The sequence below is a fragment of the Nelumbo nucifera genome, chromosome 4 (assembly GCF_055504915.1).
Source record: "Nelumbo nucifera cultivar China Antique chromosome 4, China Antique-T2T, whole genome shotgun sequence".
NCBI classification, from domain to species: domain Eukaryota; kingdom Viridiplantae; phylum Streptophyta; class Magnoliopsida; order Proteales; family Nelumbonaceae; genus Nelumbo; species Nelumbo nucifera.
Window position 1 is genome coordinate 21091636 of NC_142652.1, and position 15892 is coordinate 21107527.

The 15892-nt window shown below is 33.1% G+C and overlaps 1 protein-coding gene across 1 annotated transcript; it reads left to right on the forward strand.

Annotated features, from left to right (window-relative positions):
- Window positions 1–11302: 11302 nt before the first annotated feature.
- On the forward strand, window positions 11303–15506 carry LOC104597919 (protein SPIRAL1-like 2). The gene is made up of 3 exons (XM_010259709.2): window positions 11303–11442; window positions 13870–14174; window positions 15284–15506. The coding sequence occupies exons 2-3, from the start codon at window positions 13920–13922 to the stop codon at window positions 15359–15361; spliced, it is 333 nt and encodes a 110-aa protein (XP_010258011.1). The 5' UTR covers window positions 11303–11442; window positions 13870–13919; the 3' UTR covers window positions 15362–15506.
- The last annotated feature ends 386 nt before the right edge of the window (window positions 15507–15892 follow it).

Genomic DNA, 15892 nt, shown 5'->3' on the forward strand with positions numbered 1-15892 from the left:
ACTCAGTTCATTGACACATATTCTTACCTTATATCAGTGGACCAGATATTGGCTTAATCCAATATAAATTTGTTATGGACGGACCAGGTCCAGTCCAATCTAATAAATATTTTGGACCGGATTGGTCCAATCCAATATGTCATGTTGGTCCATCCAATCTGTCTAAATTGATTTTAGACTGGGCAAAGGTCCAATCCAAAACCGATCCATTGACACCCTTAACTACAAATACAAATATGAACAGTGACCATGCATTTTGTATTTCTAAACCTTGTTTTTGCACGGTACATGTTTGTATTTCTACTCTTCCTAAATTGAGCCTGAAGGATAAATTTAGAGCCCATATCTTAAGGCCCATAGTTAATATATATTTAAAGAAAGGAAATTAAAAAAAAAAATAATGATATTTATACTTGTCTAATTGAGTTAAATATATCAGTTACACATCATATATCTTATAAGCCGAACCCATCCAAACTTTGCACAAGTTTATTTAGCCAAATGAACTGAAATTAGTAAAGTTTTGGCTAATTCAAATTCAGCTACCTCAGTTCTTTTACAGCTATATCCCCATTTTCCAAGCATATCATCAGCCGATGACATTTAGGCTATGTTTGGTTTGAAGGAAAAAATAGGGAAATGAAGGAAAAGGTAAGGAAACCTTTAGAAACTTTGTATAGATTTTCCTACCTTTCCTTTCATTTTCCTGCATTTTCCTTCAAACCAAACACAGCCTTAATTCCCTTTAAATACCAATATACAACTAACCTGGGTATTCCACAAAAGCATCCACTCTCTAAGAACCACTTTCATTGAAAAGAGTGGATTCGGGTTTTCCAACAGAATATGTAGACTAAAATGTCCTCTTTTGTGTATGAATATTACTACTTTTTCATACAAGTTTGATGTCAGCATGAGAGCTAGATGAAGAGAAATTACTATGCAGAAATTGAAAAGACTATATGTAAAAATTGTGTGATTTAAAAAGGAATGATGCATGTTTTGATACTGTTTCAGGTTGAATACGACATTTTCACCAAAATCCTAATTTTTAACATTTTCATGCATTCAAAAAACAGAACATATCTTATAATCCTTAACAATACATTGCGATATTTTGAACCTTTCTTATTTATTGATCCTAATAGAATATCAATGGTTCCTTACTTCATCACCTCCTTTTCTTTCAGGGTGGTCCTTGTTTGGTGGCTAAGGGTTACCCTTATTGGATTTGGTGGTCAAAACAACATGAATGATTTTTTTGTGTTATCGATCAATAGGCCAATGGAATATGTCAAGTCAAACACTGTAACATTTAAGACAGTAACATCCCACCACACTTCTGTAACCGGTGTCTCGGTGGCTTCAATCTGGGCAGCTCTCAATCCAGTGGAAGGTATTTCTCGCTATGAGGATTTTAGGTAAGGTTCAAAGTATCGATACAGGCTGATATGATAACCTGTATTGGTGTTTTTTTTATATGTTTCATTTATTTTTTTTGAAATCAGTTCAGTGGGATCGGTTTAAGTCCTGATTACTCTCTGAACCATGGTCTGACCCGAAAATCCCAACACGATACGCATTGGCCGATACTTTGAATCTTGCTTCTAGATAACCCTTACCGTAATAGCCTTCATTCTACTCTAGGTAGCCCTTTCCATGATTCAAACTTGAGACGTGGTGGTAAGCTCTGACACCAAAAGTTGTATTCTTAAAGCCTTAAAATCAATGCAATAAGGCAACTCAAATATTTTGACATTAAAAACTGCATTTTTCATTCAAAATCAAAATTGAGATTAATTTATGTATTACAATGAGAAGGATACAACTATTGAGTGGTTAGCTGCTAATTCTTCTTCTAAAAATCTATATACTATACAATCATGATAGTTCAGTTAGAGACGTCTCGGCAAAGTTTTGTTTGGGATGGTGGATTTGGGGTGAACAATTCAAAAACGGGATGATTTATAAAAAAAGAAAAAGTTTGAACTTCACTTATCTTTTCTAATTAATCACTAAATTAAAGGAAGGAATTAGTAGATTTGAAGTGGGTGAATTTGACCATTTGAGTTGACTTCAAGTCCACAATGCGGGTGATCATTTTCGAGTTCCTCTATTGGAGAGTTAAATTTTGGACTTCCGCACTTATGCCACTATGTCAGGATAATTTTCAGTATTTTCAAAATATGTTTTTACACTTTTTTTTTTTCAAAATGACTTCGGTTTTAAAATTTTTTGAGATATTTTATGTTAGGATTAAAATATCAATACGGTACAAGGCGTATCATATCGGTATCGGGTCATACCATGGAATACGGAAGCATATCAAACCTCGTTTGACAACTTCAATATAAAATGGTTTGCGATTATGCTACTTGAACCCAAGACCACATCTCACCTAGCACCGAATAACAACCCATTTTTAGCCACTAAGACAACATTTTTAGACAATATTTCTTTCATGTCAATAATTGGAAAAAATTAACTTTTATTACTTAATATTTACATAAAATCTCAACAACCAACATATACTTATCTTCAACAACTCCAATTACAAATTAAAAAGAATAATATTTAAAATTAATATTTTATAAACCAATAGAATAAATAATCTATCAATCCACATTTGTATCAAAAAGTTGGTTTTTAATTTAAATAAATTTTAAAATATTAATAATAGAATAATTATTTTAATACTTAAAATTTACTAATTTGCACATGATATATATCTCAAAATTTTTTATAAATTATTAATTAATATTTTAATTTGCATTAAATAACCATATATTTATTATTTACAAAAATAAAAAAATATTATTTATAAAATATTTAAAAATATAATATAAATTGAACCTATCAAATCCACATTTATATTAAAAAAGTTATTTTTTATTTTAGAAATTTATAAAAATAAAAATATTAATAATGAAATAATTATTGTAGTAATTAAAATTTGTTAATCTTCATATAATATATATCTTTGAAATTTAAATATATTTGATATATTTTAAGTTAGGATTATATATTTTTATAAATTATCAGATAATTTTTATTTGCATTTTATAATAACATATTTATTGTTTACAAAAATGAAAATATTGTTTACCAAAATTTTGAGAATTAATTTTTAGTTAACATTTTTGTTAATGTTAAAAATTATAAGTAGAAAAATAGAAAAAAAAATGATATAATAATTGAAATATATTAGTTGTGTATGTTTCATGCCTTGGACTTTAATATAAAATAAGATAATAATGGCTTTGTGCATGTATTAATTTGTAAAAATCTATATAATATGTTTCTTGGAATCTTGATTAATGCATATCAATAAAATTGTATGATATCTACATATTCTTCTATATTAATTGTAAAATATTTCTTCATATATACCGTCAAAATATACAATTCTTATATATTTATACATTATTTGTAGCTATTTTGACATTAAACCTATTGTTAGTAATATATTTATGGAATTAATATTCATTTTCCTAGCGTATCCAAGTGTTTTCATGTTTTTCGTCCCTATTCATGCGTTTCCAAAGCATATCCGTATCCGTATCCAAATTATCTGATACCGATACTTTAATCCTTGATTTTATGAACCTTTTATTGTCAATATTATATCAACCAGAAAATTATAAAAAGATAAAATTGACTGATCACTGACGTTTGTATTTCTTCTACCATTTCATATCTATACTACTTTAAAGAGCACGAATGGCCTCAAGAATATTTTTGGAATTTTCTAAGGACAAAATTTACCCCTCTAAATTTAAATTTATTGATAAAAAATGAGGGCAAATAGGATAATTGGTTCTTGATATTTAAGTCATTTTTGTTTCTTCTCATCATTAAGTTCTATTAATTAAATCCATACTTAATAAATTAATAATTCCAATAACATAAAAGCTTATACTTTTAAAATATACCTAGCAAAAATAGTGTTTTCATCTAAGTGGTGGTATGAAATTAAATCATTAATTTGGGTCAAATGGGTTAATCATGTTGCCACGATTAAATAATAAAATTAGAAAATAGATAAAATAAAAAAATAGAAATTAAAAAAATTGGAAACATTTTTAACATACATATTAAACAAAAATAAGTATGATATATAAGAAATATTTTTATTAATTATGGAAATGGAATGCAAAATTTAAAATAAAAATATTTTCCTATTCTCTCTCATTAAATCCTATATTTAAGATATATTTTTCTCATCATTAAATTCTTATAATTAAATCTACAATATTAATTTTAATAGTATAAAATTAAATATATTGAAAACTAATTTGAAAACAAGACCATTTTCTTCCCTCTCGGTGGTGGATAAACAATTCAACCATTTGGGGTCAAATGGATTAATAAATAATGTCATAATTAAATAATAAAAAAATAAAATAAATAACTATGAAATGTAAGAAGTATTTTTATTAATGACAAAAATGGAATGCCAAATTCAAAATCTACCTAGAAATGAAATGATGTCATAGTCAAATAATAAAATTTTTGATTAATAGAAAATACAAAGAATCATAAAAATTAAAAAAAAAATAGAGAAAATTTTGGGCGCATTTATAATGATATATTTATAAAAAATTAAATATTGGGTACATCTCTAATGTTCCACATTCATTATATTGAACAAAAAAAGTTTTATACATAAGAAATAATTTTATCAATGACAGAAATGTAATACAAAATTTAATTCCAACCTAGAAATCAAACAATTTTTATTTTTAGATGGTGGGTTAGTGGTTTGAGTCAAATGATACCTTAGACAAACAAAAGTTAAGTGTGATAAGAAAATACATAATGTAAAGGGAAAGTTATAGTCAAAGTCGGTTATACATTTAAAATTAGGATGCAAGTTGGTCCAGAAACCAACAAAACTCTGATAATCAGCTCTACATTTCAAATTATAAAATTCCTTGCCATGTCATTAAAGGCTTACGTGGTTGTTACCATAATGGGACTCTTAATTAGTCCATGTTGGACACCATGGTTTTCAAAACCATACCGGAAAACTGGGGTGACTAGTTCTGTTTTACCCCATAATTGTTATTTCTCCCAAAACCGTTGATTTGGTCAACAAATCGCTGACCCAAGCGGTCTAACTGTTTGAACTGTTCAACAGTTTGGCTTGTTTTTATTTTTTTTAGAATTTTTTATTTTTTGTCAGAACGGGTCGTTCGGTTCGAACAATCAGATGGTTCGACTCGGGAACTGAACCCCTGACCAGTTTGTTGTCCGGGTCAGTTTTAAAAACCTTGTTGGACACAGAAAAAAATCTATACCGAAAATGGGTTTTCAGTTTCTCTCCCACTCCCTTTGTCTCTCGATCTCCCTCCCTTCTCTCTCACTCTCACAATCATCTCTCAATCTCCCGCTCCCTTTGTCTCTCCCACTCTCTAAACTTTGGTCTGTAGCCAAAACAAAAACCTCTCTCTATTGTTCTCCCTCACTCTCCCTCTTGGTCAATATCTCCTTCTCCCTCAATCTCTATCGTTCTCCAGTTGGTGTAAAGATCTCATTATTACTTGAAAAAAGAGAAGAAAAATAAAGAAAAAATGTATTATATATGTTTTTTAGTATATAAAATATATTTTTTACATCAAGTTAGGCTCAGGGCTTTTTTGAGAAAGCCCGAGCCTGGCCCGAAAAAAGTCTGGCCCAATATTTTAGGCCCGAGCCCAAGCCTGCAGGTAGGAAATCTTGTCGAAGCCCAACTTAGATTGGGCCGGTTCGAGCCAACTCATCGGGTTACCCAGCCCATGAATAGGTCTAATTAAGAGTCCTATGTTGGCAACAACCACATAAGCCTCTAATGACACTACGGGGGTTTTTATAATTTGAAATGTAGAATTGCTTGTCAGAGTTTTGTTGGTTTATGTTCCAACTTGTAACTTAATTTTAAATGTATAATTTTCCCTAATTTAAAACTAATCCAAAAGCAAAGCTATTTTCTTATCTAGATGGTGGGTCAGTGGTCCAACTTTTTAAAGAAATCCATGATGTCATAGTTGAATAATAAATATTTAAGTTTATTTTTAATCATATTGTTATTTTTGTTAATTTTCAACTTCTATCTTAAGTATGATATATCTAAAATTCAAGTAATTAATATGAAGAAAAATTTCTCATGTGCAACGCATGTGCTTAATTACTAGTATTTATCAAGGGTATCAATAAATCAAACTTCAATAATTATTAAAACATTTCCTTCTATATTGGATTTGTATGTATTTCCTTATGCTGTGTTTGGAAACAATGCAAATGGAGTGTAAATTCTGGTTCAGGGTAAATTTGTACTCTGGTTCACTTTTGCCTTGTGTTTGGCAACATTACATTTATGTATTGGCAAACAACAGACCAATGCATATTATTATTTACATTGATAATAAGATATAAAAGTACATCAATAAAAAAAGTAAATTTGCATTTAAGTGGGCTTTTGATAAAAAAAAAAGCATAGGCTTTATTGAAATTCATGTTTGCATTCATTACAGTTAAAAGTCTGTTTGGTAAGAAGTCAAATTTGCCAGTGCAAAACGAACGCAGTTTTATAATTTATATGAACCATTTTACACTCTGCATATTTGCACTCACACTTATTTGTATTGTTTCCAAACGCAACTTTAATATATCCATGTTGGTTTGATTTTTTTCACCATATATAAAATATATCTTAATATGTTTCTTAAAATTGACTTTTGGATACTCTTTATATTTCTAATAGTTTGAATCTTTAAGGACGTAGAACTGATACAAATTTGAGGATTAAAACATGTGAACAATCTAATGGTTTTTCCTACATGGCTTAAGGGTTGTATTGGCCAAATGATCGATCCATGTTGCGACTTGCAACCAAATGGGTGGTGGGATTTCTGCTGTTATGCAGCGGAGACCCAGGATCAAGTCCCATTACACCAGGGCTGGGGGTAAAGGGAATGAGGGATGGACTACCCTCATTGCGTAGCCTGTCAGAAAAACCTAGCATACCTCTTTAAAAAAAATTCATGTAGCATGGGTTCAGAACATAATACCAAGGTAAAAACCTTTTCAGAGACCTCACCTAACTACTTAAACTTTTATTTGATTAAATGATCTAATATTTATGGATGGTCCTGTACTTATCTACGCTTCAGTCCAATGGGCTTTCACGGGCTTGTTCAACTAGGTGGACCCTTCATCAGACGGCACAATTCCTTGATATAAAACTCATGTTTAAGGTATGTTCTGTCAATTGCATATATTTGTCCAGTGGAGAAAATGTTGGTTAGAAATTAGAATTACTAGTAGCTATGAAGTTAAGGCCCAGAAGTCAAATGATCATGCTGGTTTCTGGTTTTTGGTGCACTCACCATCTGAAGTGGGACCCATGTGTCATTCTTCTTCCATGGCACGTGACAAGTACAGGCTTTGTAGACAGTCCAATCAAGATAGCTCTTTCATTTGGATTTTGGAAATCGGCTTTGGTTACCGGTTTTCCAAAATTAAGCCCACAATGCACCCTTAGTCGTGGCAACTAGGAATGGGTATTATCAGAATTCGATCAAAACCGGTAACCCTGATTCTGCACCCCTAGTTGTGGCAAATAGGAATGGGTATATCAGAATTTGATCCATTAACTAAACAGATGGATGTTTTCAGTCCAATTCGATTTGTTAGGATCAAGGGAGGTATTTGAATCCGACTCTTATCGGATTCGAATTCAAGTCGAATCTGATCTAACTTATTTGTAGCCCTAACCTAATATTCCCGATTAATAATTGGTTTGCTTCTGGATTTAATTTATTTAACCGATTAATACCTGATTCAGTAAAAAAAAAATAAAATAATAACTGATTCAAGACTGGTTCACCCTGTTTCGACCCAGACCCAATCCATCGACATGCTTTACTGCCGGCAGGCTGGCACCAATGGGTTCCAAGTAGAAGTAGGGTGTTCTATTATCTCCTTTAAGTAATGAATCATGAGGGGGCGCAACTATCAGCTCTTTCTTCTTCTCTTTTTTCGCTTTTTCTGGTAAGGTGGAACTTTTGATTCCACCAATCACCATTAACTGCAGCTCAATATCAAACTTCAATCCTGAATTCTCCAATTGAATCATGGTCAGAATTTCCTTTGAATTAAAAAACAAAAAAAAAATTCTTTGGGCTCAGTTTGGAAGGAGTACAAATGCAAATATGTATAATGTAAATACATACAAAATAATACAAAATATAAGGTTTTGCACTCTACATATTTGTATTTATACTCCTTCCAAACTCAACCTTAGTGATTCTCATGAACAGAAAGAGAGAGGAGAGATTTTTAGCAAAGCAAGAGCATTTGTGGTATTGTGGATGTGAGTTGGGAATATGATGCAAGTGTTTGGTATCCAAAAGATAGTTTAGGATTATTTATTTATTATTATTATTATTATTGCTATTGTTGTTGTTGTTATTGTTATTATTATCTTGAAAGCATCATTAGAATCTTATCCATATAGAACAACTTTGACAAAAAGAAAAACTAATAATTTCGATCCAAATGACAGCCTTGGCCTTTGCTAGACGTGAATGCAAATTGTTTAAATAAAGGATGCAAATTTGGTTCAGTTTTGCACTCAGAAATTTACAATGTATTGTTTTGGTTGAATGAGTGCAAACACAAATCAATTAAGGCTGAAATCAATCCGCTTTGTATTCACCAACCTTGAATGCAAAGTTTGAAAACAAATTTTGCTTTCATTTGGAGTAGGCTAAAAATAGAGTAATACATTTTTGCATTCACCAAACAAATTAACTGGTTGACCAGTTCGGTTCATCAGTTTGTTAGTTTTTTATTATTTACAATATATTATAAAAAATACATATATAAATATATAATAAAACACTAGAAATATATATAAAATATTATATTTTAAATAATAAATTATATAGTATATATTATAAACATATATATATTTTTATATATAATGCATATTTATTAATTTATAAACCGTCGGTTTTCTATTTTGGTTAATTGAAACTAAATCGATACCTTCGATTTTTTTAAATACCAAATCAATTGGTTTGGTTAATCGAATTTTTGGTTCGGTTTCGATCGGTTTAGTTTTTTGGTTTTTCTTGCTCACCCCTAGCCATGACCTGATATGATATGTCAGTTATGCAATATTATATATTATATACATATATTCTATATATTATTTATTATAATATGTTATTTATATTATATCATAATTTTTTATTACAATTCAACTTGAATTGGATATTCAATAAGATATTCAAATTTATACTTGAAATCTATATAATTATTTATAGGAAAAATCTATGATGCGAAAAATACATGTATAGAAAGAGTTTTGATCAACCAAAACCCATCCATGAATTTTTATAAAAAATACTTTATTCGCCACCATGTTTTAGATTCCAATTTATCAGTCAGTTATTTTTTGGATATTATATCTTTTCTATAACATAGTTGAACCCTTATATGAAAATAATACAATTCAAAAAGAATGAGATTTTTATATATTATTAATTACATGAAAAAATCTATGATGCAGAAAAAATATGGTATGGGAAGAGTTTCGACCAATCAAAACCCACTCATGAATTTTGATAAATAACACCCGATTGGCTACTACATTTATGATTCCAATTAACTGGTCAGAAGTTTTTCATATATCATATCTTTTCCATATCATAATCGAACCCTAATTATATAATTGGTTCAGATCTTAATAATAACAAAAACTTCACCTTAACCCTGACCCAATTATTAACCACAAAATCAAAACCGCCGGTTTGATTTATCGGGTGGGCCCAACCCATTGACAACTCTCGCGCGTCAACTGCTTTGGGCCCAGTGGACTGACTTGACTATCCACCCACTTCCATAACTCAAAAATTTAATAAAATAACCAAAATTCTCATTTTTTTCCTAAAATGACCTATATATCCCTTGAGGCATAGAGAGGATAGTAGGTAGTTAGGTACTCGTAGTCATACACCGACAGCGCAATATGGGCCTCGACTCGGCCCATGTGACTGTGAATTTGCGACCGTCTCTTGCACATCACCAACCGGTGACCGCTTGAGCCAAGCCCTTGAAGCGTTGACCTTATCAAACGATATAAATAAGGAAAACTTCCACTTTAATATCCTGAACTTAAGGGTATTGTCAAGTTAATACCCGAATTTTTAAAAAATGTCAAATTGGTCCAGAATTATTAACCAACGTTAAATATCATATAAAAAGACAAAAATATCCTTCACCTATCATCAAATTTTCTTTTTATTTGTGTCAGATCTCTAACCACCCCTTCCATTTCAGTAACAGGGAGGTTTTGTAATGGAAAGCTGGCTACCGACTTCGCTGGTAAAAAAACTCAAGAACCATTAATTGTTTTCTTCTTTCTGGTAAAACTTCATTTTCTTCTCTTAATTCCTAAAACGAGGTAATGGGTTTGGTTGCTTTTAATGCCTCTGAGTTCAGCTGAGATCCTTGGCTTCACTTAATACCAACCTGCTTACCTTAGCCAGGAGGCCATAGGAAGTAATCTCTTAATAGGAGCCAACTTTGCTTCAACTGCTTAGATGAGTTTGCTGGTAATCGATTAGAGATCCCATACTGAACTTCCAAGAAGAGAGAAAAAACAATCAATTAAACCGGACTTAGATTCGAAGTGAAGGACAAGAAAACAGATCTATCTTGGGATCCAACTGAAACGCTCATGGAGACTCTAGATTTGTCCAAATTTTTAGAGTAAAAGCTTTGTAGGGAAACCGATGGAAGAACAACCGAAGACATCGTTGTCAAAGAAGGCGAGAGGCCACATATGCAACTGTGGTGAACTACGCAGGTTAAGTGATTGGCGCCTGGCGGAAAGAGAAAGCATGCATTTTAAGCTTTCATTCTTGGGCTCGTACAGCTTCAGTTGGCGGAGGTGCCACCGCTTACCAGCAAATTCATTAATCACTCCGCATAGTCGGCTGCGGCTGCTCGTACAGCTTCAGAGGCGGTGGCGCCTCCCCATTGTTGGCTGCCCTCCTGGTTTGCTTCAACAAAGACGTGTTCATGTGTTAAGTGTTGATGGGCCGACTGAACATGCACCGGTGTTTATGGGTTCGAGTTCATCAATTCACGTCTTCTGTTCTTTCATTAATTTTATCTAACTATAGTTCAGTATTATTATGGTTAAGTCTGGCGGACTGTTAACGGTAGGAATTAAATTGATATTTTTGAAAGTTTGAATATTTCATTGACATATTTAAAAGTTCGGGTACTAACTTCACATTATTCCAAATTCAAGGTACTAAAGTAGAATTTTCCCTATAAACAATCTCCCGACTTCATTTGCAATTTATAAATCTCATTTCACCCTTCTTACTCACTCTCCTCCGCTTCTCGCATCTCTGATACCTCTCGAGCTCGGATCCGACGAACTAGGTACGAAACCATAGATCTATGCTTTCATGGTTAGGTTTGTCTCTTGATTGCGTTTCTGATCTTGTTTTTGCTGTGAAATGAAATCTCAGTGACTGTCGTTTTTAGGGTTCTAATCATGTCGTTTTTTGTGCATTTCTTTTAGTGATATCTACTGTTTCTGATCCGATGTTTTCTTAGTGCATTTTGAGTAGATTTTTCCCTCTTTAAGGAGCATTTTATCCTTGTTTCTCCTCTCCTGAAGAAAATAACGATTTGACGCGTTTTACGTTTTTTTTTATGTTGAAAGTTTGATTTTTATTTTTATACTGTAACATGAAGATATCAGAGGGTATGATTTTTCTCAAGGGTTTTTTAATCTTTTGAATTTTATCTTGTTAACAATTTGATAATGACGGTTATCGGTTAGAGATTTGATAGCCGAGTTGGAGGTAAGATATAGTTATGCTTTGTGGGGCGAAGTAATCAGTGAATCTAATGGAGATAGAAACTGGACGTTGGGGGGGGGGGGGGTGGAGGACACTTTGACATCATGAGATAATGGGAAAAGGACAATTTCTGGAAACTATGGGTTCGTTAATCTCCTCGTTGATTATTGTTGCTGACATTGACAGTTGTCTCAATATTGTTGATTCTTTTCGTTAGCGTGACAATGACTTACAAATCAAGGCTAGAAGTTGTGATTGAATCCTACTGGCCAGTTAGATTCCGGATTCTGTGCATTGGGGGGAGGATGAGGGAAAGCGTTTAAGCGTTGCATACATCAGGATGTTCTGCCTGAGGGTCAAAAGTTAGTTTTGGGATAACCATATGGTAGAAGGCCATGCCTTGATTACCATTTTCAGAGTCTAAATTCAAATTATCCTGTTCATATTGTCTCTTTGTAGCTTTATTGTAGTATTAGGTCTTTCTTCAAGGTTAAACTTAATGTATTGGATATTTCTAGTGAGGCTTGCTCTTCTTGCTTCTGGTGCCGGGTCTTTACCTTTTCGTTGTAATGCTATATTGTGCAAAGGAGAAAATTACCATTGTGAACCACTGTGTTACAGTATATAAATATGTCTGTTTATAGCTTGATGAGTTTTCTATTATGGTACAACTCCTGTTTGGGGGTCTTGTGATGTTTGTACTCTTCTTACCAATTCAGTTTTCATTTCCCGCTGTTTCTGGTATATGTCATGAATGAAGTGGTTGCTAAACATGTGGTATAAGTAGGTAAAATTCGTTTGTGCATGTGGTTTCCATCCAGTTGACATCCAGTCTGGCCATATTTAGATTTTAGAAACCTAGATATGTTTAATGTTGACTCATAAAGAAATTTGGGCGCTGGTCAGTACTGCACTGGCTAATGGAAGTACTGCATCTACCTAGGCTTAGCAATTAAGATTACTTAAAACACGAAAAATGTCTATATTACAAAATGAAGTATTATCCGCAAAAAAGCCTTATACTTCAAAAATACTAAGTAGATCAGTCAAACTTTTATGATCAGGAAAAAGAACCAAAGTGAGAAGCCTAACGGCTTGACTGTCTGGGCCATATAGGTTGCTCAAAGATTCAATTTTTTCAGCTTCAAGATAAGGTTGGCGTGGCCCACCATAGGATGGGGTGATGGCTGGAATATGATATGGATTTTTAAAACATTCCCATGTGTGAGAAGTTGGCTTTGATAAGTGGTGCCTTGTTCAAGTTATTCCATTTATTTTGTGTGTTGATGCTTGTTCTGAATTGCTTAACCAGTACCTTCCAGTTATAGCTTTGGACTGTTATTTTTTCATTAAAGAATGTGCAATCATTTTCTTGACTGTACTTGCCTTGATATATTTCAATGTTATAGGTCTTAAATAGCCATCCGTAGAAACCTAGGAGTAGCAATAAGCAATAAAATGACAGAGAGTATATTCATCAAAAAATAAAATGACAGAGAGTATTTATGATGTCTTAAATTTGTTTGAGTTTTAAACAAATAGTTTGTTTACTTTTGCAGTATTTATAAGTAATCAAATTACCTTCAAGTTTATGATTGCTTCAGGGATTTCTCTATAGTTGCTTCCACAGGGAGGATTCAATTCCACATAATGGGATATTGTCATGAACTTTGCTTGAAGTTAAAATTTTACCTTTCTGAATAATGAACTATAACTGCTTTGTCTGCCACTGGGATTAGATGATGTTCTTCTGTGAATTAATTCTCCAAATAAGATCATTGCGCTTGATTTATTTACTAAATGCTTAGAGAAAAAATCATAGTAATCTTAAAGCACATTTATCCACTCCTGCTTGTTCATCCTATCTGCCACAAGTGCTTTTCTAGAATTTTGCCATGACATCCAACATAGTTTATCAACTTTCTGTTTACACTTATTTTATGCATGATGGATTCCAATCTTCTCTGTTTTACTCACTTAATCTATTGGGTATTCTTTACAGGGCCAAGACATTCTTATCTATAACAGGAAAAGAAAGGGGAACCAGAGAAAATGGGTCGTGGAGTGAGCAGTGGAGGAGGACAAAGTTCATTGGGCTACCTGTTTGGAGGTGGCGAGGCACCAAAGCCGGTCGCCAACCATTCCCAAGATGCTCAGAACCAGGGACATGGTGGAAACAATGGGCCACCACACAAGTCCGCTCCTGTACCAGTGGACAACAGTAAGCAGATTCCAGCTGGTATTCAGGGGAGCCAAGCAAACAATTACTTTCGTGCAGATGGTCAGAACAGTGGCAACTTCATCACGGTAAGATTGTAGTTGAGTATGTTTTCTGTTGCTTATCTTTTTCCTTTTTCTGTGTTGTTTGATGAATCTTATCCAAAATGAAGCCTTAATGCTGACACCTATTACTGAGAATGAAGTGAGAACTCAGAACTCATATTGCAAAGATGAACTAAACTGCCTTGAGGTACAGTATATAGCTCATCCATTGCAAAGATGTCTGAATTATCAGCAGAGGAAATTCTATGATACATATTGAATGCTTTCAATAACATTCAATTCCTTTTGGAATTGCGTGTTTTCTGGGATGGTTTTAAGGAATTTCCTCTGTAAGTTGGAAGTTTTAACCAGTGTTCCATTATAAGAACTTTGACAACTACATCATAGCAAATTCCAGTCTACAACATCTTCCTACCAAAACAAAGGCATCTCAACTCCTTATTTTGAATGGATAAAGCCTGGCATGAACCTGCACTGAACCGACCTAACCTGAACAACCCATTAATTTTTGTAGTAAGTTACATGTTTGGACCATGTTAGATTATAATTCTGTGGTCTCGAGGAAGAAAGGGGAAGTGTTGGGGGACCGAAAAAGAATAGAAAATTGCCACGAACCAATATATTTATTCTTGTTAAGTACTCGTTAATATTATGTGGTTCATGATAAAGTAAAATTTTGTACGAGGCGCATCATATATATTGTTTGAAGAATGGGCCATATCATTTTAGTCCCAAATCTAAATGGTTATCCGTTGGGTTGATAACCCCAAAACAACATGCATCTAGAAACATTTAACCGAACCCTTATATAAATGGGTTGGTTGAGCGGGTTGTGTTGAAAACACTTGACAACATGCATCTAGAAACACGTCACTACAGTAGCACATTGAGAACATCTCCCTTATTTGCATGCTACCATTCGTAGGGAGAGATGTTCCCAATGTACAGCTGTAGTTTCATGTGGGTAGTGGGTAGTAGGAGATCCAAATTGCATTTTAGGTCATTGAACATCTCCCTTATTAATATGCTTAATTATTGTTCACTTATTATCTCAGTTTCTTCTGTCTGTACATGAGCTAAAACATGTTATGCTAAAAAAAAAATCGTTGATCATCAATTTTCTCTGGGTACAGGATCGGCCTTCTACCAAGGTTCACTCTGCCCCTGGCGGTGGATCTTCCCTGGGTTACCTCTTCGGTGGCAATAACTAACTCCTTTGGCCTTTGAAGAGCATTATTGTTTACTGTTTGTCCAGAACCGGTACTAGTTTGGAAAAACAATATTTCAATCGTGTAGACATTGTCAACTGCTTGATATTGTGCTATATATAGTATATATAATCGTTACTTATTATAACTGTTGTGGCTGGATTTGCTCGAGTAAGAATGTTATTAGATGCAAAATCGTCGATTGCAAGCTCAATGGCAACTGATTAACGAGCTTCTGTTTTCTGATCGCTAATTCCATGTTCAGTTGGAAGTCTTCGCCAATGTGCGTGGTTCTGTCTTCTTTGGCAGCTGATTAATTTATCGCTGACCTCTCCAACGTCTTGTATATTTATTATTTATTTTTGGGTCGACTCCATAACCCTCCTGTACCATTCGCGTGTTTCACCTAAACTACCAAAGCTTCATTATCTGCCAGATTCCCCTTGAACTATCATAAACTATAAAATTATCTGAAAGGGTAATTTGAGCATTTAAAAATGTCACCACTATTTACTTGCACAGGGGTGCTTATTT